Raw genomic sequence first — 24,583 nt, 5'->3', positions numbered from 1 at the left:
AACAATAATAATAAAATTAAATTTAGAAATTTAAAAATAACCAATTCAATTTTCTTTGTTTTAATTTAGAAAAAGGCTATATTCATTTAGTACTTAGTATACAAACTATTCATTCATCATCTATTCAATTCAATCATATCTATTCAATTCATATCAACTAATATCATTAGGTTCAACAATTTATTATCATCAATTGTTGATTAAATATTACCACCACTAATATCAACTTATAATGCAAAATTGATATTTGCAGCAAATATAAAGTATAAAATTAACTATAGAATCAATTTCTAATTTAATATGTCATCAGATAAAAATGGTATACATGGATTAAATAGTAATAAAAAAAATACTAGTCATTTACAAGATTTAACAAATGATATAAAAAATATATATAAAAATTATACTTCAAATAATAATAATAATAGTAGTAGTAACAATGGTACTAGTCATGATTCCAGTCACAATGATAGTATTGAAAGTTTAGAGTCTCAAAATAATCAAGGACAAACAACTTATACTTATAAATTTCAATCACCTAATTCTCAAAATCATAATCATAATGAAAATCAAAATTTACCATCTGTTCATATTTCATCAAGATTATCATCATTAGAAGGATCAGAATTGGGGGAAGCTATAGCGAAAAGTGCACCAGGAACTCCATTATCAATAAATTCATTTGATTTTAGACCAAGATACCCTAGAGCTATAACTAATTCTTCGTTAAATGTATTATTAGATACTCCCAATGGAGATAATGAATTTAAACAATCATCACAACCAAATAGTAATAAAATTATAAATGATGAAAACGATGGAATACCTAGATCATCAGAATATATTGAAGATGAAGAAAATTGGGAAAATAAAGGTGCAGCAATAAGAAAAATGGAAACTCCTACAGGAGAAATTTCAACTATAAGAAGAAGTGTAAATGATTTCAAATTTGGTAAAGAGTTAGGAGAAGGTTCATATTCAACTGTTATACTAGCAACTGATAAAATTACTTCAAAACAATACGCTGTAAAAGTATTAGATAAAAGACATATTATAAAAGAAAAAAAAGTAAAATATGTCAATATTGAAAAACATGCATTAAATAGATTAAGTAATAGAATGGGAGTTATATCATTGTATTTTACATTTCAAGATAAAGATTCATTGTACTTTGTATTAGATTATGCAGCAAATGGTGAATTATTAACATTAATTAAAAAATATAATACATTAAATGAAGATTGTACAAGATATTTTGGTGCACAAATTTTAGATGCAATAAAATATATGCATGATAATGGAGTTATTCATAGAGATATAAAACCAGAAAATATTTTGTTGGATGACAAAATGAGAATTCAAATTACTGATTTTGGAACTGCAAGATTACTAGAAAAAAAAGATGATGAAAGTGAAGATTATCCAGTTGATGTTCGAGCTAAATCATTTGTTGGAACTGCAGAATATGTTTCACCAGAATTATTAGAAAGTAAATATTGTGGGAAACCAGGTGATATATGGGCTTTTGGTTGTATTATATATCAAATGATTGCTGGTAAACCACCTTTTAAAGCAACAAATGAATATTTAACTTTTCAAAAAATTACAAAATTACAATATGCATTTAGTGCTGGATTTCCAAATATTATTCGTGATTTAATTAAAAAGATTTTGGTACTTCAACCTTCCAAAAGAGTTACAATTCCAGAAATTCAAAATCATTTCTTTTTCAAACCAATAAAATTTGACGATTTTGATCAACTTTGGTTAAGTAGTCCGCCAGAGATTGGTCCTTATAAAATGAGTGCAAAATCAATGATGAAAGTTCCAAATGTTATAAAACATTCACCAACAAATATATTACCTAAAAAGAAAACGAAAAAACCAACAACTAACGAAGTAAAATCAGCTCCATCAACTCCAAGTATACCAATGAATAATGACTCACCATTAACAAGAACAACTACAAATGGAATTGTTACTACAAATGGAGGAGAAAAAGTAAATGCAGCTAATGCAGCAGCAGCAGCCTTAAATAAACCATCTACTTCAGAATCAAGTTTAGCAGATGACTCATTAAACACAGGATCCAAACCCAGCTCCAATGACAGTAGAAGAAGTTCAAGAGCTTCACAACCAGATTATATTCCAGGTACAAATATCTTACGTCCTCAAATTAATACAAGACCTTCTGTACAATCATATTCAAGAACTTCTTCAGCAAGAGAAAAACCAAAACCACCACCAATCAAAACTACTAAACCAGAAGTTATGGAAGTTACACCATTAAGTACATTAGAAGCTGCATGGGGTTCATTTCTTGATCATCAAGATGAAAGAATTATTCGTGTTGGACCAGTAATAGTTCATAAAGAAGGCACTGATGCATTTGAACGTAAACATAGAGGTTTATTACATGCATCACCATTAGTTGCTGGTAAGACTCAAAGAAGTAGATCAAATACAAGTTTACTTTCACAAATGGTAAATGGAGTACCAGAAACAACATCAGAATTTGTTGATGAAAACGTAGCAATAACGGAACCACAAGAAGTCAAATACTTGAAAAAATTACAAAAGAGAAAAGAAAGTAAAAAAAGTGTTGAACTAGAGAGATCACCATCAACAGGTTCAAATTTAATTAAAAAACATTCCATATTTAGAAAATTGGGACTTAGTCAATCAGATAAAAAGGATGGGACTGAAGAAATTACAAACCCTTTCACACTTGATAAACCTCAAACTTGTACAATGGTAGTGACAACTCATGGAAGAGCTTTAGTTTTTGCAAGAAAAGATTTAGAATCTCCTTATAAATTAATTTTAGAAGTTAAATTAAAATATCCTTTCATAAGATTTCAAGAATTAGTAACTCCACAAACTAAATTTTCAAAATTATTACCATCTGTTGGAGTATTTCTTATAACATCAATTGATCTGTCATACATTTTTGAAGTTGAAAAATATGAAGTAAATCAATGGACTGAAGCATTAGCTAAAGGTAAAACCAATGAAATAGAAAGAGAGAAACTTCCAAATGATCAAAGAGCACCTCAAAAAAGACAAACAAGTTCATCATCATCATCAAATTCTCCAATTGAACCACCACCCCCACCACCACCAGTTGTCGCTCCAAAACCTGTAACTACTACGAGAAAGACTACCAATAAAGAGTCACCAAAATTAATGGACTCACCATCATTTTTCACACCACCCGTAATATTAAAACCAACAAGATCTTCATCTAAATCACCTACAAACCATCATTCAAATGCACAACCTTCACCAACAAAGGAACCTTCAACAACAACAACAACTCACACTTCAAAACCATCAAGTATGCTAAAATCAAGGATGCAAAGATCAACACCAAAAAGAAAACCACCACCAGTCTCACCACCAAATGAATTAAATGTACATACAGGATTACCCAAAACTTCCAACGAAACGGGATTCTTACACGCAGCTCAATTAGCAGTATCGCAAAATGCACATAATCCAATATCAACAAATAGAAGATCAAGTTTCACAAAAGAAGATGGTTCTAAAATCGATCCAAATAAATCAAAAATTTATCCCAGTAGAAATGGTAGTGGTGGTCATTATAATTATAATAGTTCATCTTCACCAATAAATAATCCAAATTCACCAATGGTTACCAGTATGAATTCAAAATTATTAGCAAGAAGTAATAGAAAATGATAAAAATGATAAATATCTGTTTTTGTAGGTTAGGCTTAAAATTGTAAAAGTATAATTTAATAACATTTCATTCGTTAATCTGAGAAAATTGTAGTAAAAGAGTTAATCGAATCAAGCATAAATGTAATAAATGAATACTTTCAACTCTCCATATTGGATCTAAAATTCTTATTCAAACTTAATTTATCCGGTCAACTAAAGAAGGGAATTAATGCATTACCTTCTAGTTGACAGAATAATTGTGTAATCAAAATATTAAAGATCAAGGTTGAAAATGTCCACCAAATATTATCTCCTGAAAGAAGGAAAAGGTTCAAATTATAATAATAAGAAAAGAGAAATAAACACCTTCAAACATCAAACATTTAAATAAATATTGGAGATGAGCTTCTAAATGATGAGAAATATACTGCAAAATTCATCAGGGTTGTAACCCTACCACATCATATACATTTTCAAATTTGTGTAATATATTCTTTAGTATAGTGAGACTTCACTAACAAAAAAATTTCAATCTAAACCCAATCTTGAAAAAAAAGAGAAAGTGAAATCCATTACCATTATAATCAATCACATATATTACACATCAAAAAATGGCTAAATTCATTAAATCAGGTAAAGTTGGTATGTTTCACATTTAAAATCAACTATAAAAATGAACGTTAAATGGGAATAGACTAATGAATGAATGAACACTTGGAAGTTTTAATCATAGAGGGAGATATTGAATTTTAATGATCACAAGATGAGAAGGGATAGTCGAAATTTAATTACACTATGTACAACAACAAGTCACCAATTTATATCCATATCAAAAGAGCAGAGTATTCACAGAATGTCAAATAAGAATAACAAATTTCGAAAATGAGATGGATTATAAATTTCAAATTCCTCAGAGTGATTACAACCACATTATACCATCATTGCAAATTCAAGTCGTTCAACTCACATCATATCATTGAAGGCAGTTTCCTGTGCCAATATATTCAAGGTCTATTTTTCAGTTCAATTTACAAATTGCGAATCATTATACTAACTTTCTTTATAGCTATTGTTGTCCGTGGACGTTATGCAGGTAAAAAAGTAGTCATTGTAAAACCACATGATGAAGGTACCAAATCACATCCTTTCCCACATGCCATTGTTGCTGGTGTTGAAAGAGCTCCATTAAAAGTTACCAAAAAAATGGATGCTAAAAAAACTGCTAAAAGAACTAAAGTTAAACCATTTGTTAAATTAGTAAATTATAATCATTTAATGCCAACTAGATATTCATTAGATGTTGAATCATTCAAATCAGCTGTTTCAACTGAAGCTTTAGAAGAACCATCACAAAGAGAAGAAGCTAAAAAAGTTGTTAAGAAAGCTTTTGAAGAAAAACATCAAGCTGGTGAAAATAAATGGTTTTTTCAAAAATTACATTTTTAAAAAAGGTTTAAATCATATAATATTAATAATACGTTAAGGGGATGAATTTTTTTTGATGAAAGAATGCATTATTTGTATAGTAATAAATGTTCAATTTAATGGGTTTTTAAAATAACAATTTTTGAGAATGTAGTTCATAATAAGGAAGTTCGTTTGATTATTAGAAAGACAGTCTCTATCGATTGATGACGGACTTAGATTTCAACTCTTGACTAACTCTTTGAATGTAAAAACTGTAAAGATGTGAAACTTTTCAGCCAAATTTGGTAGCCGTCTCATTTTGATTAGATCAGACTGAAAAATATTTGACTCAATTGAAAGATAACACATCCATCAAAGATCACCCAAAAAACTTATACACTCCTTTGTTCAAATGGCTTCAGTTGAAGAAAAAATCGATGATCTAAAAATTCAAGACGGATCAACCGAACAAAAAATCACACCATGGGAAGTTGAAGGTGCTGTAGTTGATGGAAAAGCACAAGGTATAGATTATGATAAATTAATTAATCAATTTGGAACAAAAGCTATAACTCAAGAAACATTAGCAAGATTCAAAGAAGTCACAGGTCAAGAGCCACATCCGTTTTTAAAAAGAGGAGTGTTTTTTTCAGAAAGAGATTTACACAGAATATTAGATTTATATGAACATGGAGAATCATTCTTTTTATATACTGGTAGAGGTCCATCTTCTGATTCAATGCATTTGGGTCATATGGTACCTTTTATATTCACAAAATGGTTACAAGAAGTATTTGATGTTCCATTAGTTATTGAATTAACTGATGATGAAAAATTCTTATTTAAACCAAAATTAACCATAGATGACGTTAAAAAATTTGCAGTTGAAAATGCAAAAGATATCATTGCAGTTGGGTTTAAACCTGACAATACTTTCATATTTTCAGATTTACAATATATGGGAGGTGCATTTTATGAAAATGTTGTAAGAACTTCAAGACAAATTACACAATCAACAGCAAAAGCAGTATTTGGATTTAATGATTCAGATTGTATTGGTAAAATCCATTTTGCAAGTATTCAAATAGCTACTGCATTTCCATCATCATTTCCAGACGTATTAAATCTACCACCAAAAACCCCATGCCTTATTCCATGTGCTATAGATCAAGATCCATATTTTAGAGTTTGTAGAGATGTTGCAGATAAATTAAAATTTTCTAAACCTGCTTTAATTCATGCTAAATTTTTCCCAGCTTTACAAGGTGCAACAACAAAAATGTCAGCTTCTGATACAACTACTTCAATTTTTATGGATGATACACCAAAACAAATACAGAAAAAAATTAATAAATATGCATTTTCAGGAGGTCAAGCTTTAGCTGAAGATCATAGAAAATATGGTGGTAATCCAGATTTAGATGTTGCTTATCAATATTTATCATTTTTCAGTTATGATGATGAAAAACTAGAAAAATTGTCAGAAGGTTACAAGAAAGGTGAGATTTTATCAGGAGAAATGAAAAAAGAATGTATTGAAGTATTACAAGAATTTGTTGCTGCTTATCAAAAAAGAAGAAGTAAAGTTAATGAAGAAGTTGTGAATAGTTTCATGAAACCTCATATGTTAGTATATGGTAAAGAAGAAAGAAAAGTACCAGCTAAAGAAAGACAAAAGAAGAAGTAAACTGAAAAATATATAATCTTAATAGTACATACATATTTATATCTCATTCTATAATACACTTAGATTCATTAGCATTAACAGTACAACTAAAATAATTTCTTTACGTTTTCAAGTATGAATCCCAATTTCTCAAAATCATCATCATTAATCTCATCACCTTTACCAAACCATTTGGAACCAATGGATAAAATAGTTTCTTTTGGATGATTTAATGAAATGATTTTCCCAATTTGACTAGCAATAATTGAGATTTTTAAATTTGAATAATCTCCAACTAATAATTGAGGTTCTGGTAAATATCTATCTTCATTTATTTCTTCATTATCAACATCATTTTCGTTTAAATCCATCATTGATTCATAGTTGATTGATCTTTTTGTAGATATTGGTAATTTGAAAGTTGTATCTAGTATACCATCAATTGATATATTTAGTATTTGTTTCTCATTAAATTGAATTAGATGAAAGTTGAATTCTTCTTTTGATGATGGTTTGAAAGTTTTGGAGAATGATTTACTTATTCCATTGGAGTCATTAGACATCTGTTGTTGTATTAGAACAGTGCTTTTAGCTTTAGCTTTCAGGTGAAAAAATATACGGATTTGTGCTTTAGAATTAGAGTCCTAAAAAATCGAATGAAAGACCACATTTATTACTACATTATTTTCAAAGGCCATTCTAATTACATCAGAGCAGAGTTTTTTCTCTATAGCTTCAAAATCATATTTAATTTCCTTCAAAATCAATATAATTCGGTCAAACTTGGACATTAAAATAATAAAGATCAAATTTTGATTCGAAATTCAAATAATTTATGGCTACATTTGAACTTAACTATGAGAAGAAATAGATTTCAATAATCATTATTAATTTATATACTAATCAATTTTGATTTTAGAGTAGTCGATGGATCATCATATGCTTAATTCCATAATGTGGAATTAGTAATTGAATTATAATAAATTACTAAGAGAAACTTGCGACATTTACTTAGTAAGTTATTGGGAATTACTATTAATAAATTACTAATAGTTAAACCCCATATGTCGTTTAGCTCCTTTTTGTCGTATATTGAAAAATATTATCATTAATTTTTAAAATACATCATACTATTATGTCAATAAAATAATACATGATTAATCAATTATATTACTCTCAAATATAACATATTCTTTACTTTTAGGATCATTAAATATTTAATTATCATAGTCAATAAATTTTAGTGAAAGCTTATCTCAAAACTTGAATTTTCTAGCTCCTAGTTTAAACTCAACACATCACATTAATTGTATATTTCATTTGAATCATTTCAGAAATCATCTAACTAATTATTCACTTATATCACTTTACAAATTCCGTTCACACTGCCAATACAAGTATCATAGACTATAGACATAACATATCATAGCTTTCCATATCATAATGAGTTCAAGTTCAATATTTACACCAATAGAAGAAGCATTAGAAGCTTTCAAAAATGGAGAATTTTTAATAGTAATGGATGATGAGGATCGTGAAAATGAAGGTGATTTAATAATAGCTGCAGAATTAACCACTCAAGATAAAATGAGATTTTTGGTACGTTATTCTTCTGGTTATGTATGTGTACCATTATCAACTAAAAGAGCTGATGAATTAGAATTATATCCAATGTTAAAAGATAGAACTGATAGACATGGTACTGCTTATACTGTAACTTGTGATTTTGCTAATGGTACAACCACTGGAATATCAGCTCATGATCGTGCATTGACTGCAAGATCCTTAGCTTCATCAAATTCAAAACCTGAAGATTTTATAAGACCTGGTCATATATTACCATTAAGAGCAGTACCTGGTTTATTAAATAATAGAAGAGGTCATACTGAAGCTGCAGTACAATTATGTGAATTAAATAATTTACAGCCTGCGGCAGTAATTTGTGAATTAGTAAGAGATGAAGATGGGTTAATGATGAGATTGGATGATTGTATTAAATTTGGAAAAACACATAATATTAAAATAATAAATATAGATCAAATAATTGATTATGCAAATAAAAAGTAATAATAAGAGATAGATAATAATGATAATGAAGATTCACTAATGAGTTTTAAATTTGTATATATATTAATATGTAAAATTACATAATGCATGCAAAAATGGAAAAATAAACATTATAGATTTGATTTAATTTTATTTCAATAATAATTGAACTTTTCTTTTACCACTTACTTCATCTTTAACTGATTTAACATCAACTTTTACTTTATCGAAAACACCAACTGTTCTTTCATTTCCATTAAAATCCGTAAGTGTTAACTCATATTTATCTTCATTATAAGTAGCTTTATTTACATCACCCATAGTTTCTAATTTGATTAATCCCTCAACACCAAATTTTGGAACTAATACAACAATACCATTATTAAAACTTTTAATCACATAACCTTCATGTTCTGCCTCATTATTTCTCATAACTTGACCAACATAATATTCAATACTAGATCTTCCTGCAAATTGAGCATTTCTATGACGTTTATTTATATTTTTAACAATCATTTCCATTTTATTTTTATCTCTATGACTTAAATCTAAATTTTCATAACCAATTGCTCCTGCTAATTGTCTATGTGCAACAACGTCACAATATCTTCTAATTGGTGATGTGAAATGAGTATATATATCAACTGCTAAACCATAATGTCTAAATTCTGGATATCCATATGAACCTGATGGGAAATATTCAGCTGCCATCATACATCTAGTGGACATTATTCTGACCAAGGTATTAAAATATGGATCATTAGGATCAACACATCTATCTAAAGAATCTGCTAATGCCTTTGATGATTCCAAAGATATTGATAATCCATTTTTTCGTACATTTAACATGTCGTTTAAAACTTCGAAATTAGTAGCTGGTGGTGCAGCATGTCTTCTCAACATTGCAGTTTGTGGATAAGCATCGTAAATTTTTCTAGCAACTGATATATTTGCAAACAACATAAATTCTTCAACTAATGAATTTGTTTCTAATAATTTTTTGATTTCGACTTCTTGTGGATCCGATGTTTCGCTATCCATATGAACTTTGACTTCAGGTGATGCTAAATTCAAGGCACCTGCATCTAGTCTCTTTTGCTTTAATTTTTTGGATAATTTCAACAATATTCTCATTGAATTAGTTAATTCATCCTGTTGATTTGGGTCATCAATACGTAATTGTGCTTGTTCATAAGAAAAAGCTTGTCTTGATTTAATAATTGATTTCATAAATTTAACATTAAGTATATTAGCATCTTCATCAACTTCCCATATTACACTAAATGCAAATCTATCAACAAATGGTTTTAATGAACAAAGATTTGTTCCCAAAAGCATAGGCAACATATCAATTCTTTTATCAACAAGATAAACTGAAGTACCTCTAGCAGCACCTTCTTGATCTAATGCAGTACCAGCTTTAACAAAATTAGTAACGTCCGCAATATGTACACCAACTTCGTAATTTCCATTTGGTAATTTTTGTGCATGTAAAGCATCATCAATATCAACACAATTTGGTGGATCAATGGAACATACTAATTTATCTCTAAGATCAATTCTTTTCTTTAATTGAGGATCATCTGTATTTGTGATATCTGGTACAACCCAATTATCACCTTCTTTCGGTAAACAATCCAAGACATTCTTGGAAAATGGTCTATATTCAACATCATGCTCTAATAATAATGCTTCGGTTTCTGCTTCTGCACTTTCAACATCACCTAATGCTCTTACAAAATGACCATTTGGATATTTTGAATCACTTGGCCAGTCATCAACAACAACAACAATTCTTTGGCCCAAATACTCTTTTGATTTTCTTGTCCTTATTCTTATTTTGGGTAAAGTTTTATCCATTAATATCACAAAACAATTTTTAGCAGAATTACCAGTGTCGTCAAGACTTACTGAGGATGGTGCTATTTGACCAACGTAATACCTCCATGATCTTCTCATTATACCAACAACTTTAGCTGTAGGTTGTAATCTTTTTTCCTCTGATCCACCTTTAATCACTTTACTAGCTTCTTGTGCTAATAATAATCGTTCCTTATCAGATATAACACCAGCACTTGCTACTCCTTCATCTTCATCTCCATCATCTGCATTATCATTTGAACCTATAGCAGTTTCTTCAATAATTGTAGTAGATGGTTCTTTCCATTTATCTTTTGGTAGTAATTCAACAATAACGGAATCCGAATTAAAAGCTCTATTTAAATTTTTGGAACCTTGGATAAGTAATGGCTTTTTGAAAGCTGCTACGTTAACTTCACCTTGTAAATAGTTGTAGGATGAGATGTTTAACATACCTTGATATAATGTACCATTTTTAATCCCTGCCATAATTCTTGCATTTGAATAATACTCAGGGAATGAAGTTTCGTCATAACCTTTTTCATTGTCAAATTGTGATTTATCAAATTCAGTAGGTATCAAATCTTTTAAGTCTTCTCCATTTGGTAATATATCAATATATTCAATTAATGATTTCGCATTCAAATTTTCAGCTAAAGCTTTTTTCTTATTGTCTGCATCATTACAAACATAGACTATATCTATATTTGGTAAATGCTTTTGATACCATGAAACAACTTTTCTAATTGCTCTATCATTTCTATCATTTATTGTTTCGTTTTTATTTCTAGTGACATATGTTCCTTCATTATATTCATTATGGAATACCACAAATCTTTTATCTTCTGATTTTACTAAATTTCTTAATCTTTGATATATTGGGAATGATCTGTTTTTAACTTCTTCTAGTACTGTTTGAGGTACTATAACATCATAAAAGCATTGAGTATTTTCTAACAAATCAATGGCGTGTAAAACAATATTTGTGTCCAATACTATATAATGAGGTTTGTTATTGGTAGTCTTTGATGGATTTGCTGATAGTATAAATTTAGGTAATTGACCATATGCATCTGGTTTTATTAATTTTTGACATTGAGTACATGCTAATGAATAACAAGGTATATCATTTCTTAAGTAATGTTCACGAACTATTTTCATCGCACCCCCATTTCTTGATCTTACAAATACTTTTGACGTCACACTAAGACCTGTGGAAAGTCTTTTTCTATTGTTCGCAACGGTCATTGTGTCTATAATGTGGTATGTTGAGTAATTATTAACCTATTTGATTTGGTTGTAAATAAAACTCATCAGAGCTTTTGCCATATAAATTTTGTCACAAAACTGAAAAAGATTAGGATAGAAACTTTAGCTACCAAATCGACCCAAATTGGACGATGGTCTTTGTTTTTACACAATAAAATATATTACTACAAACAAATACACACAAACTAAGCTCTTCTTTCTCTGGCATTATAATTAGTATTTGATTTATATTTTTGCCTATTAGATGAGCTTTTAGTAAATCTATAAGCAGGTGAATGCACATGAGTTTGATGAGAATTTGAATGTGAATGAAGTCTTGGTTGTTTATTACTTTTTTCATGAATCTGATTATATTTATTACTTAAATCAATTTTTTCATTATCATTTAATGAATAAAAACTGTCTTCTGAATCACTAGACGTTGGCAAAAACATTGAAGTTGGTATCATTATATCATTTATTTGTTCATAAGGATTGATTTGTGCAGATGAATATTCAGTTTCTTCTACATCCATTGGTGAATATGCTGCGTTATTATCTAAATTCATCATATCAAATCTTGCAAATGAAATATTATTTCTTCCAAATGAATCACTATTTGTATTCTTACGAAAAGTCATATTGGGATGAACTATTGAGCTTGAATAATGTTCTGGATTACCAATATTTTGACTACTACCAACTGGTGGTATTATTATACTATTCATTGCAGATAGATCAGTTGGCGAAATTGGTATATTTGCTCGAAGTGGTGAAATAGCTTTTTTATTTCTGTGATCACTTTGTTTATAATGGTTAACAAAAGATGATGAAGACATCTCATGATTGGAATTTGAAGAACCAGTATGTGAATCTTCTTTGATTTTGAATGACCTTTTCGTCTTTGATGGATACATTGAATGTGTGTAAATTGCCTCTTTATTTTGTGTTGTAGTTTTGTAATTTTGTGCAGCTGTATTATTTGATTGAAGAATTGGTTTACTGATTGACTTCTTTAAAGTTTCTTGTCTCTCTAACTTCCTTGCTTCTTTTGAAAAAGTTTTAAGAAATGCAGTAAAGCCTCGTCGTGGTTTTCTTTCATCATTAGAATTTTTGGATGAAGTTGATGGTGTTAATGAAGAAAATTGTTGACTTTTGATTTCCTTTAATTTCGAGGATTGCTTTTTCGATTTACCAGAACTGCTATAATGCTTTTTATAGTTATCATTATTTGAAATATCTAAAAATGTTTGCTTCCTCTGGAATAATGGTGGATATCGACTGATCAAATTTGGGTCTCTTAATTCTTCTAGAGTTTGTAAATCAAGTTTTGAAGCATTTAAACTGAGGGAGTTGTTCATTATTTTCATAAATAATAAAACTTTGATTAAATTATTTGCAATATTCTTGATGAATTGTTTCAGAATAAAAATTAAGAAAAATTAAAAAAGAAAAAATCTGGGGATAATTTATTTTTTTACAGCTTTTTTGCAGCCAAATTAATAACAAAATCATGTTTATTTTTGTTATGTTGCAATAGGTAGCGTTGTTAACTAAAATTTGTAAGATTTAACCAATAGTATTATAAAATGTAATTGATTTTACACGACCAACTAAAATAGAACTGTTGAATTAGATTTATTCATAAAGCATCAGTAAATTTAAGGAAAGTACATCACAGATCTAGGGTAAATAGACTAAATGAATTGAAAAGTAGCTTTCTTGTAGATTGGTGTAGAATAATTAAATTATTGAACTGATTAAACACTGAGAATTCAATTTGTAGTACAAAAGTTGAAAAATATGAAATTGAAAAATTTACCGATCTCATGAACAAAAGAATTTTTGACCAACTAATCTTAGTTTATAAAATCAAATAACACTACACAATATAAAATGGGTTCAGCATATACTATCATGGGAAGATCAGTACCATCACATCAATTAGCCATTGCTACATTATGTGCAGTTGGTTTATTAGTTGTACCAAATCCTTTTGCTTCAAAACCTGCACATCCACCAATTAAAGCTTCATCACCAGAAGAAGAAAAATTTGTTAAGGAATGGTTAGCTAAACATGATAAAGTTGAAGAAAAGCATTAAATTATAAGTAAGAAAATCTGTGGGAAAATTGATTGTTGAAGGAGATACAATTTTTTTACGCAAATTATCATTTATGGAGGTCGTTTTTTCGTTTATAAACAATAGTTTGAATTTATATATTCATTAATAGATCCAAATATAAAAGTATACATTATTTGAAGGAGACATGTAAAGTAATTAATATATCTCGAGTCATTTATCGTGTGGGGTTTGGAAAAACCTTAAACGAGAATTATCTTGGAATATTAAAAACCCTAAAAGGTAACATGGTCAGTATCATGAAGAATAACTCTTTTTTTAAAGATGCTCAGTAAATAATCTCAGCTCTGTTTGTCTGTCTGTTGCAATTTACTCTGTGATTGTCTAAACCATAATTCACATAATTTTGTGTAATATTTTATTCTCATGATAAACCTCATCGTTAGACATCTTACAAAAAAATAAAATTCCCATCTTATATCAAACAATTCAATCAGTAAATATCACAATTAAATTCATTCACAACCAATATCACATATAATGTCAGCCATATACAAAGCATTACAATCTAAAACAACCAAAGATCAACTGGATAAAACAAAACATATAAACAAACAAAGACTTCTAGTAATTTCAAGTAGAGGTATAACATATAGACATCGTCATTTAATAAGTGATTTATTAACACTTTTACCACATTCAAGAAAAGAACCAAAATTCGATACAAAAAAAAATTTATATCAATTAAATGAAGTAGCAGAATTATATAATTGTAATAATATTTTTTATTTTGAATGTAGAAAACATCAAGATTTATATTTATGGATTTCAAAACCTCCAAATGGTCCAACTTTAAAATTTCATATACAAAATTTACATACTTTAGATGAATTAAATTTTATTGGGAATTGCCTCAAGGGTTCAAGACCAATTTTAAGTTTTGATCAATCTTTTGAAGATAATGATCATTTTAAATTATTAAAAGAAATGTTTTTAACTACATTTGGAGTCCCACCAAATTCAAGAAAATCAAAACCATTTATTGATCATGTAATGACTTTTAGTATAGTTGATGGTAAAATATGGATAAGAAATTATCAAATTAATGAAACTTTAGAAATTAAAGAAGATGAAAATGATCAAGATATAAATATTGATAATTTAAATTTAGTTGAAATTGGTCCAAGATTAGTTTTAACTTTAATAACTATTTTAGAAGGCTCTTTTGGTGGTCCAAAAATTTATGAAAATAAAGAATATGTTTCACCAAATTTTATAAGAGCTCAAATTAAACAAAAATCTGCTTTACAAGCTAAATCAAGAGCTGAAGCTGCTTTAGAAAGAAAAATTAAAAAAAGAAACCAAGTATTGAAAAAAGATCCATTATCTAATGATGCTTTATTTAAAGAATAGATGAAATAATAAATAAGAGAATTTTACAGGTAAGGTTTCTAACATTTTTACTCACATTAAATAATTTTGCATCTTTTTATTTGGGTGTATATGCTTATATTTCATACATTGTAACTCATTAATTTATAAATTTCTCATTCGTCTGGTGGACTTCCAAATTCTCCTTCAAAAATTGTAGCACCACATTTTTTTCTATTTTCAATTTCAATACATTCATCCATTTCTAAAATTGTTTTGGCCAGTGGTCTATCAAATGGATTTGGTTTTAACATCTTGTTGACTAATCTATCTAAAACTTTTAAGTCTCCATTAACTAAAAATAATGGTGCCCAAGTAGGTATTAGATCTTTCTGATTAATTGTATCTACATTTTGAACATTCTTATTAGCTTTATGATTCTTTGCAATATTTGATTTAGTAGATAATTCATCATTATAAGTATTTCCCATTGGTTTGTATTGCTGTTGTAATGGATTTATCAAATTTAAATTTATTGAATGATTTGAAGTTATTGATGAACTAAAATTTGTATTTGAAGAACTACTTGTTTCAGGTTTATGTTGTAAAAACATTGAAATATTATCACTTGATAATTGACCAGCATCACTTAAATCTCCACTTCTTAATTTTTTCCATGGTGTACCATTATCTGGTAATATAATATTTGCGGCTATCTCCAAAACAATTAAGCCAACGCTAAAAATATCAGCAAATGGGGTATATATTTTATCATCAATTAATTCAGGTGCAATATAATTTCTATCACCTTCGAGGTCAAAATCTTTTTCCAAAATCGGTAATTTTGTAGCTAATCCAAAATCTCCAATTTTTAAGTTACCTTCAAATGTAATAAAAATATTTTGTGGTTTCAAATCAAGATGTAAATAATTTTTTGAATGTATAAACTTTAACCCATTCAAAATATCAATTAATATTTTCCAAATTCTAAATTCATCAATTTTATAATTCTTATTTTCTTCAAGAAATTCAAATAATGTTCCACTTTCACAATATTCAGTCATTATATAATAATAATTATTGAAATCCCATGCTTCAATAAAATATACTAAATTTTCTTTACCATCTTCTTCTTCCTGTAAATTTTCATTATCATTTTCCTTTATTGATGATAATGTTCTTAAAGCATCAATTTCTCTCATTATTGATTTTTTATCAAGCTTTCCAATCATTGGCTTTTTGGTTCGTTTGATTGCGAATTTTTCTTCATTGAAAACACATTCAAATGCTATACTAAACTCTCCTTGTCCAATATATTTTAAATTTTTCATTCCAAATTTTTCACATAAATGTTCATCAATTTTTGTTGGATAATGTTGATGATCCAATTTTTGAAAATGAAATGAATTATTTTCATCTATTGGTTGTAAATCTTCTATTTGATCTATAGTATTTAGATTTTCTTTATTATTGAAAGCATGATTTATTGGTGTTAATGGGTTTTCATTTAGTGATTTTTTGAGTTTATTGAATTTTAACAAATCTAATTTCATATTGGGTTTACTCAATTGAACTAGTTGATTTTCTTGTGGATGTTTAGTTGGAGTTTCAGGAACCAATTCTTCCACTTCATCTATATCAATGTCTGAATTAAACATTATTCCAAAATCTTGATGATTATTATTTGGTTCTACTTTTTCAGTCAGGGACGGTATAATTTTGAAATAACTACTATTATGTAAAGTGCTCAAATTTGAAGTATCATAAATTGTAGTTGCATTATTTCTTCCATTTTCAATTGAATGATCATGATCTTGAATATTTTGGAGGTTATGTTGATTATGATGATTTAAGTAATTTGATGATGCTAGATATGAGTCTTCTTCATTATATTGATGAATAGGTCGATTTGTATTTAAAAGCATTAATGGATTTCTTTTGATTGGTGTTTCTGGTGGTAATTTTCTATCTGTATTCTTAACTAAAGCACAATTCTTCTTTAGTAATCCATTTGAGTTGAAAGCTGTTTGTAAAGGTTTAACAAATTGATATGAAGCATTATTTTCTTTATCATCAAATGGTGTGATTGTTATTTTATTGTTGGTTGAGGTTGTGGTATCTATTGAGTTCTTTGTTTGTTTTAAAATTTCATCATCGTAAGCATCTTCATGATACATCAAGTTAGAAGAATTTGTAGTGGAATTGGACAGCAGTTTTCTATTTTTTGATGGACTATCAAGGTCAGCATCACTAAAATCATTATGAATTATAGTCTTTTGAACACTTTGTGAAATATGATTCAATGGCGTATAAGTTTTTCTTAATTTATTAGCTTGTTGTCCAAATACATGAGAATTAAAAATTGGGGTATTTGTTTCTGAATTTCGTATTGGTGAAGTTGTATTTGAATTCTTGAAATTTTTAAAACTTTTTATATTTAACTTTGATGGAGAATATAAATTTGGTTGTTGCTGAGGTGACGATAAAGGTCGTATTTTATTTGATGATGGTGAAGGTGATTGACTTACTAATTTATGAGGTCGTTTGAATTGATTATTGTGAACTAAAGACGGTAGATTTCTATTAATTGGTGATGAATTATCAATAATTTTAGAATCAATTTGATTTAAATTAATTTCATCTTGTTTACTACCATCTAATGTTTTTAAATTTGAATCAATTGATAAATTAATAAATTTCAGTGATCTTTTTATTGAATTTTGTGAATGATTATTTAACTTGATTGTCGAATTTGATGATTCATAGTCTAATGAAGGTCTTTTAAGATGATAGGAACTTGATTTCTGACTTTCTGATCTTTTGATTATTGGTGTATAATTAATATCTTCAATAATTTGATTATTCTCATTAACTTTTATATTATCTTCACTGAAATTATCAAATTCTTCATCTATATCCGTTTCATTAATGAAATCATCATCATCATCATCGTCATTATCATCATCATCATCATCATTCAGGTCGCCATTTAAACAAGTATCAATTGTATCATTTTTGAAATCATGTTTAGTATTAAAAGGTGGTGATTTATTTATAGTTTTTCTTGATGTTATATTTAATTCATTATTAGAAGAATCATCTAAAATTAAACTATTAAAAGATGTTGAAAAATGATTATTTGTAAAATAATCCAATTGATTTAAATAAGGTTGATGTTGTTGAGACAGTGAAGTTGAACGATTGATATTTTGATTAATATTGTAGTTATTATTATTATTATTAGTGGAATAGTTAGAATCTATAGAATTGTTAAATGAGTTTTCTTTAGCATCTTTCATTATATCATTTGTTTTATCACCACCCTTTTTTATTGATCGGGGGTTCTTCATAATTTATGAAATCAAAAATAACAAATTTAGAAATACTTGATGATATGTAATTATTGATAATTTTTTGGACAATTAATTTCTCTATAGTATGTGTTGATAATGAATCTAATTATTATTAATATTATTATTAGTGAGTAGGGTGATGATACGTTGATTGTAATATAAAATATGGTGTGTTATAGATAACTATTTAAATTTTTGGTTGTAAAAAATATAAAAACTTATTAATATTAAACTTGTATAAAGAAAAAAAATTGAATAATACAAAAAAAATCGTTAAATGAATAATAATAATAATAATAATAATAATATAAAACAATTGATTAAAGATCTAAATATAATTAAAATATGAAAATTGAATAATGAAAATGAAAATTGAGAGTATATAGAAATTGGATGTTTGAAATATTGAATTTCAAAAATATTATAAGTAATCTCTTGTAGTTTTAATTTTATTTATTTGTTTTGATTTTTTTTATTATTTATTTATTTTTGTTATAATTTATATCGCGTCTTTAAAGTTAAGATCTTTATATATTATTATTATACTTTCATTAAATATTATATGCAATGGAATTTAAAAGTTAATGCTTATTGATGTTCTAGAAATAAACTTTTATATTAATTCATCAATTTGTCAAGACATGTTCATCGTATATTTATTTGAAATAAGTTTGTTCATTGAAACAAAATTTTGAATAAAAATATCAACATTTCTTGATCTTATAATAAAGGGTTTTTTTTTACACACAATATTGTGTAATTGTTTATTTTTTATTTATTGATTATTGAAACGCGTCTAATTACAATCCACTCTGTGCTAGTAGATCTTATATCTTATAAATTATTTATACATAAATTTTTACGATAATGTCAGATCGTGATACTAGATTTTTGACTTTGACATTAAGACATTAATTGAAATCACTTAAATAAGCTCAAATAAACTAATTGAATGATTGAAAGGATATACAGTACTTTAATTAATCTAAATACAATTGTATTAATAATTCATGTGGGACAGCAAATATGATATAATTAACAGTTTATTATTAATTAGTACCCTTCAGAAATATCAGAAATAGTATCTAATACAAGTTGATATAAAGAAAAAGGTTACTTTCAAGATTCTAGTAAATTTAATAACCATTCAATTCTTAATAACACTAAAAAAGAAACTGATAATATTAATCAATCTTATAAAATTAAGTAATAATAACTACCAAGTGAATAAAAATCTAGACTTCCTAATTAAGTAATGTATAGGAAAAACTAAAAACAAGTCTAAGTTCAAACTTACGGATAAATAATTTTTTATTTTAAGGATTATTAATTCTAACAATTTAATTGGTTAATGATTAATCTGATTATCAAATATTTTCTTTTTTTTTTGCTCAACTTTGAATTTAAAAGGTAAGATTTTCGTATTACTAACTAAATTTGGAATTATTATTTTTTATTTTCAATATATTAAGTATAGATGTAAAATTTTTTAAAGAAAGAATAAGAATAAAAATTTTTAACTTTTAAATTTTAGTTAAACGAATATTTTTGATTGATTAAGATCAATTATTATATTGATTAATATTAATATTGATTAGATTAAAATTTTTAAGTTCAAGAAAATTTATATTTGTTTGAAGTTATAAATTTATATATAATATATATACTCATCTCTTTATTAAATAGTAGTATGACTTGATTTAATAAATGATAAATTGTAATACAATATAGTTATGATAAATTTGACAGATCTCTAATTTATTTTAGTATTGAATATAATATTAATATTTGTATGAATTTATAATTTATTAGAATCTAAAAATAATTTTTTATTGTGTTATTTTTTACGATTTTATATTTAACATAATCATTTATTATTAAAATTTCATCACATTTTTATATAATTAACGTTATTTAAAACTTTGTTCTACTTAATAAAAGAATCACAATTTATATTATCCTATCAATATTATTTGATAATACCTGTTATTTTATCAATCAAATAAATCCAACTGTATTGTACAGATATATAAAAAATTCAATTTATTTTCAAACATTTATAATTAGTAATACCCAATTTACATTTTTACAACCACATTTTTTATATCATATTAAATCAACACAACGCAATTATTAATAAATAAATTCATCTTACAAATCTACATTTAATTAAACCAACCAACTGTTAAGTATTCAAAAAGTAATAATTACTTAGTAATCAAATACCCGTAACATTTTTTGCCATTTCCTATAATCAAAAAGATACAACAATCTAAACTTATTCCCTAAAACTTTATCAGATCTAATTCTTATCACTTATTTTCAATTAATGATACATAGATCTATATGATAACTACAATACCAACATTAATAATGTCAATGAATAGTATTCTAAATAATAAATCAATAAATTCGGAAATAACGCTAAAAGCTCCTACACCAATTGAAAGTGAAACTGATACTGAAATAAATAATTTATCAACAAATAATTCAATAATAGCCCCTAAAATCCAATCACTTAATGCTGATGATGGTCAACAATGTTCAAATTGTGGAACTACAAAAACTCCGTTATGGAGAAGAGCTCCAGATGGTACTTTAATTTGTAATGCTTGTGGATTATATTTAAGATCAAATAATACTCATCGTCCAGTCAATTTAAAAAGACCTCCAAATACTATAACTGTTGCCAAAGTTGAAGAGGGTTCATGTAAAGGAGATGGTAGATGTAATGGTACTGGTGGTTCAGCAGCTTGTAAAGGTTGTCCAGCTTTTAATAATAGAATAGTTGCGAAAAAATCATTAGAAAAATCACCAAAAACTAATGAAGATATATATTCAACAGAAATAACGAATCAGACTATACAACAAAATCAACAACAATCAGAACAAAATTTAAAACGAGGGTCTATAAATCAAGATAAAAATAAAAATGAAAATGGTGAAAATTCTTTAGCTATAGCATGTTTCAATTGTGATACAACTATAACACCATTATGGAGAAGAGATGATGCAGGAAATACAATATGTAATGCATGTGGATTATTTTATAGATTACATGGATCTCATAGACCAATTAAAATGAAGAGAGCTACAATTAAAAGAAGAAAAAGAAATACATCATTAAATCATGAAAATAAAGATGGATTGGATGATTCTAAAGCAATTACAAATAACAGACATCAACAAACAAATCAACAACAACCTCAATACTCCACAATACAACAACCATTTGCTAACCCAGCTTCTTCATCAATTTCCCCAAATTTCCCTCCACTCCCTTCAAATTATAACAGATTACCACCTTTGCATTACCCATTACCGTTCCAAAGAGGACCAACAAATATTGATTCAACAACTCAACAACAGCAACAACAACAACAGCAACAACAATCCTCGATTCCGTCATCTTTATATCCCAGATACAATGGAAGTGGAAGATTACCAAATGGACCAGGTCCTTTACCGGGTCCACCACCACCGTTACAACCTGGAAACTCATTTAACAATCAACAGCAACAACCTCATCGACCACATCAACAACCCACACCACCACCAATAAATATACCTGATATTAAAATTGATCCAAATACTTTACCACCTATAAGAACTGATGCAAATGGTAATGCAATCGGAAGTGGATGCTGTAAGAATTGTGTATCAGTTAAAAAACTATCAACACCAATGGCAATTGATTTTACTGCAAGTTATAAAATTAATTCTAAAACAAATTCAAGAAGTTCATCAGTTCCTTTACCTTCAAGAGCCAAGAGAAGAGAAGACGAAGAAGAAGATGATAGTGAAAGCGCCTTGGCTAGATTAAGACCAAACTTGGCAAAAGAAGGTAATGCTGGTAATGGAAGTTATGATCAAAAGAAAGCTTTTACTATTGTGGGGTTGTTAAATAAATAGATTTGAAATACAAATATATACAGTGTAGGCGAACTGTCAAATTCTTAGTTTGTATTTTTAGCCTGTAGTATTAGTTTTTGATAATTAAATTTGTACTTCTTTGTTATAAATTTTTCGATTCTGAGTTTCACAAAAATCTAACCATATACTACACCATTTTGTGTAACATTCATAAGATGAGATAAAACACAAATTACGAAAAATAAATTTTTCTACACAATCAACCGAACTAACGAAACTATAAACAAAATCCAAAGGTTTACACTAAATTGTTGTAATACGCAATGGGTTCATCAGATAAGAAAAGAAAATCAACAGATGATGTTGAACTATCAGAAAAGACAAAATTAAAATTAGCTAAAAAGGAAGCTAAAAAGGATAAATCAAATAAATCAGACAAGAAAGATAAAAAAGATAAAAAAGACAAGAAGGACAAGAAGGACAAGAAAGATAAAAGTGATAAAAAATCAAAGAAAGATAAGAAAGATAAAGTATCAAAATCTGAACCAATAGAAGAAAGTGAAGAAGAAGAAAAACCTATCACAGCACAATCATCAAATTCAAATGTTTCAGGATCAGGATATACTCAATCTTTAGAATTAACAAATTTACCACAATCAACAATAGATGAATTTTTATCAACAAATGAAGTAACAATAGAAGATCCACAAAATTTAAATTATAGACCAATAATATCTTTTAAACAAATTAATCTTAATGAAAAAATTTCATCAAAATTAAATAAATTCCCAAAACCAACTCCAATTCAATCTGTATCATGGCCATTTTTAATTGATGGTAAAGATGTTATAGGAGTTGCTGAAACAGGTTCTGGAAAAACTTTTGGATTTGGAGTACCTGCTATAAACAATATTATAACTTCAAAAAATAAAAATTTAAGTGTATTATGTATATCACCAACAAGAGAATTAGCTTTACAAATTTATGATAATTTAAAAGAATTAACTGATAATACACCTATATCATGTGTTGCAATATATGGTGGTGTATCAAAAGAAGATCAAGTTTCTAAAATACGAAATGGAGCTAATGTTATAGTTGCAACTCCAGGTAGATTAGTTGATTTAATTAATGATGGATCAATAAATTTAAGTAAAGTTAATTATCTTGTATTAGATGAAGCTGATAGAATGTTGGAAAAGGGATTTGAAGAAGATATTAAAAAAATTATTGGATCAACTAATGAAAAAGGTAGACAAACTTTAATGTTTACTGCAACTTGGCCAAAAGAAGTTAGAGATTTAGCTAATAAATTTATGAATGATCCAATAAAAATAACAATTGGTGATCGTGATGAATTAAGTGCAAATAAGAGAATTACTCAAATTGTTGAAGTATTAGGTGATAAATTTCAAAAAGAAGGAAAATTAATTAATCTTATAAATAAATATCAAGGTCCTCATAGTGAAAATAAAATATTAGTATTTGCATTATATAAAAAAGAAGCATCAAGAATAGAATCATTACTAAAAAGAAATAGATTCAAAGTTGCAGCAATTCATGGAGATTTATCACAACAACAAAGAACATCAGCATTAAATTCTTTTAAAACTGGTGAATGTAATTTATTATTAGCAACAGATGTAGCAGCAAGAGGTTTAGATATCCCCAATGTTAAATACGTTATTAACCTAACATTCCCATTAACTATAGAAGATTATGTACATAGAATAGGTAGAACAGGAAGAGCAGGTCAAACAGGTATTGCTCATACTTTTTTTACAGAAGATGAAAAACATTTAAGTGGTGCATTATGTAATATTTTAAGAGGTGCTAATCAACCAGTACCTGAAGATTTATTAAAATTTGGTGGTCATACTAAAAAGAAAACTCATTCTGTTTATGGTGCTTTTTATAAAGATGTTGATATGAGTAAAACTGCCAAAAAAATTAAATTTGATTAAAAATGATAAGTTTATATAGATCTGTATAA

The 24,583-nt window shown here is 27.3% G+C and overlaps 12 protein-coding genes across 12 annotated transcripts; 8 read left to right on the top strand and 4 right to left on the bottom strand. All coding sequences in view use genetic code 12, as the record gives it.

The window, feature by feature from the left end:
• Positions 1-300: 300 nt before the first annotated feature.
• Positions 301-3,702, top strand: KGF54_002419 (PDPK1 family serine/threonine-protein kinase; the record flags this gene model as incomplete). The annotated part of the gene is made up of 1 exon (XM_051762896.1): positions 301-3,702. The coding sequence occupies one exon, from the start codon at positions 301-303 to the stop codon at positions 3,700-3,702; it is 3,402 nt and encodes a 1,133-aa protein (XP_051620930.1).
• A 593-nt stretch (positions 3,703-4,295) lies between these two features.
• On the top strand, positions 4,296-5,130 carry RPL27A (60S ribosomal protein eL27; the record flags this gene model as incomplete). The annotated part of the gene is made up of 2 exons (XM_051762895.1): positions 4,296-4,326; positions 4,751-5,130. The coding sequence occupies 2 exons, from the start codon at positions 4,296-4,298 to the stop codon at positions 5,128-5,130; spliced, it is 411 nt and encodes a 136-aa protein (XP_051620929.1).
• A 373-nt stretch (positions 5,131-5,503) lies between these two features.
• Positions 5,504-6,778, top strand: WRS1 (tryptophan--tRNA ligase; the record flags this gene model as incomplete). Its single annotated transcript, XM_051762894.1, has 1 exon — positions 5,504-6,778. One exon carries the CDS (start codon positions 5,504-5,506, stop codon positions 6,776-6,778), a length of 1,275 nt encoding a protein of 424 aa, XP_051620928.1.
• Positions 6,779-6,864: 86 nt separating this feature from the next.
• Positions 6,865-7,320, bottom strand: KGF54_002416 (uncharacterized protein; the record flags this gene model as incomplete). Its single annotated transcript, XM_051762893.1, has 1 exon — positions 6,865-7,320. The coding sequence occupies one exon, from the start codon at positions 7,318-7,320 to the stop codon at positions 6,865-6,867; it is 456 nt and encodes a 151-aa protein (XP_051620927.1).
• Positions 7,321-8,200: 880 nt separating this feature from the next.
• RIB3 (3,4-dihydroxy-2-butanone-4-phosphate synthase) lies at positions 8,201-8,824 on the top strand (the record flags this gene model as incomplete). Its single annotated transcript, XM_051762892.1, has 1 exon — positions 8,201-8,824. One exon carries the CDS (start codon positions 8,201-8,203, stop codon positions 8,822-8,824), a length of 624 nt encoding a protein of 207 aa, XP_051620926.1.
• A 129-nt stretch (positions 8,825-8,953) lies between these two features.
• On the bottom strand, positions 8,954-11,911 carry KGF54_002414 (exosome catalytic subunit; the record flags this gene model as incomplete). Its single annotated transcript, XM_051762891.1, has 1 exon — positions 8,954-11,911. One exon carries the CDS (start codon positions 11,909-11,911, stop codon positions 8,954-8,956), a length of 2,958 nt encoding a protein of 985 aa, XP_051620925.1.
• Positions 11,912-12,117: 206 nt separating this feature from the next.
• On the bottom strand, positions 12,118-13,272 carry KGF54_002413 (uncharacterized protein; the record flags this gene model as incomplete). Its single annotated transcript, XM_051762890.1, has 1 exon — positions 12,118-13,272. One exon carries the CDS (start codon positions 13,270-13,272, stop codon positions 12,118-12,120), a length of 1,155 nt encoding a protein of 384 aa, XP_051620924.1.
• Positions 13,273-13,807: 535 nt separating this feature from the next.
• Positions 13,808-14,014, top strand: ATP19 (F1F0 ATP synthase subunit k; the record flags this gene model as incomplete). The annotated part of the gene is made up of 1 exon (XM_051762889.1): positions 13,808-14,014. The coding sequence occupies one exon, from the start codon at positions 13,808-13,810 to the stop codon at positions 14,012-14,014; it is 207 nt and encodes a 68-aa protein (XP_051620923.1).
• A 519-nt stretch (positions 14,015-14,533) lies between these two features.
• On the top strand, positions 14,534-15,406 carry CSI2 (Csi2p; the record flags this gene model as incomplete). Its single annotated transcript, XM_051762888.1, has 1 exon — positions 14,534-15,406. The coding sequence occupies one exon, from the start codon at positions 14,534-14,536 to the stop codon at positions 15,404-15,406; it is 873 nt and encodes a 290-aa protein (XP_051620922.1).
• A 134-nt stretch (positions 15,407-15,540) lies between these two features.
• On the bottom strand, positions 15,541-18,714 carry SWE1 (tyrosine protein kinase; the record flags this gene model as incomplete). Its single annotated transcript, XM_051762887.1, has 1 exon — positions 15,541-18,714. One exon carries the CDS (start codon positions 18,712-18,714, stop codon positions 15,541-15,543), a length of 3,174 nt encoding a protein of 1,057 aa, XP_051620921.1.
• Positions 18,715-21,096: 2,382 nt separating this feature from the next.
• Positions 21,097-22,629, top strand: SFU1 (Sfu1p; the record flags this gene model as incomplete). The annotated part of the gene is made up of 1 exon (XM_051762885.1): positions 21,097-22,629. One exon carries the CDS (start codon positions 21,097-21,099, stop codon positions 22,627-22,629), a length of 1,533 nt encoding a protein of 510 aa, XP_051620920.1.
• Positions 22,630-22,913: 284 nt separating this feature from the next.
• On the top strand, positions 22,914-24,554 carry DBP3 (RNA-dependent ATPase; the record flags this gene model as incomplete). Its single annotated transcript, XM_051762884.1, has 1 exon — positions 22,914-24,554. One exon carries the CDS (start codon positions 22,914-22,916, stop codon positions 24,552-24,554), a length of 1,641 nt encoding a protein of 546 aa, XP_051620919.1.
• Positions 24,555-24,583: the final 29 nt, after the last annotated feature.

The sequence above is a fragment of the Candida jiufengensis genome (assembly GCF_024610255.1).
Source record: "Candida jiufengensis strain CBS 10846 chromosome Unknown scaffold4, whole genome shotgun sequence".
NCBI classification, from domain to species: domain Eukaryota; kingdom Fungi; phylum Ascomycota; class Pichiomycetes; order Serinales; family Debaryomycetaceae; genus Lodderomyces; species Lodderomyces jiufengensis.
Note: the sequence above shows the minus strand (reverse complement) of the source record. Positions and strands in the feature narration are given on the sequence as shown.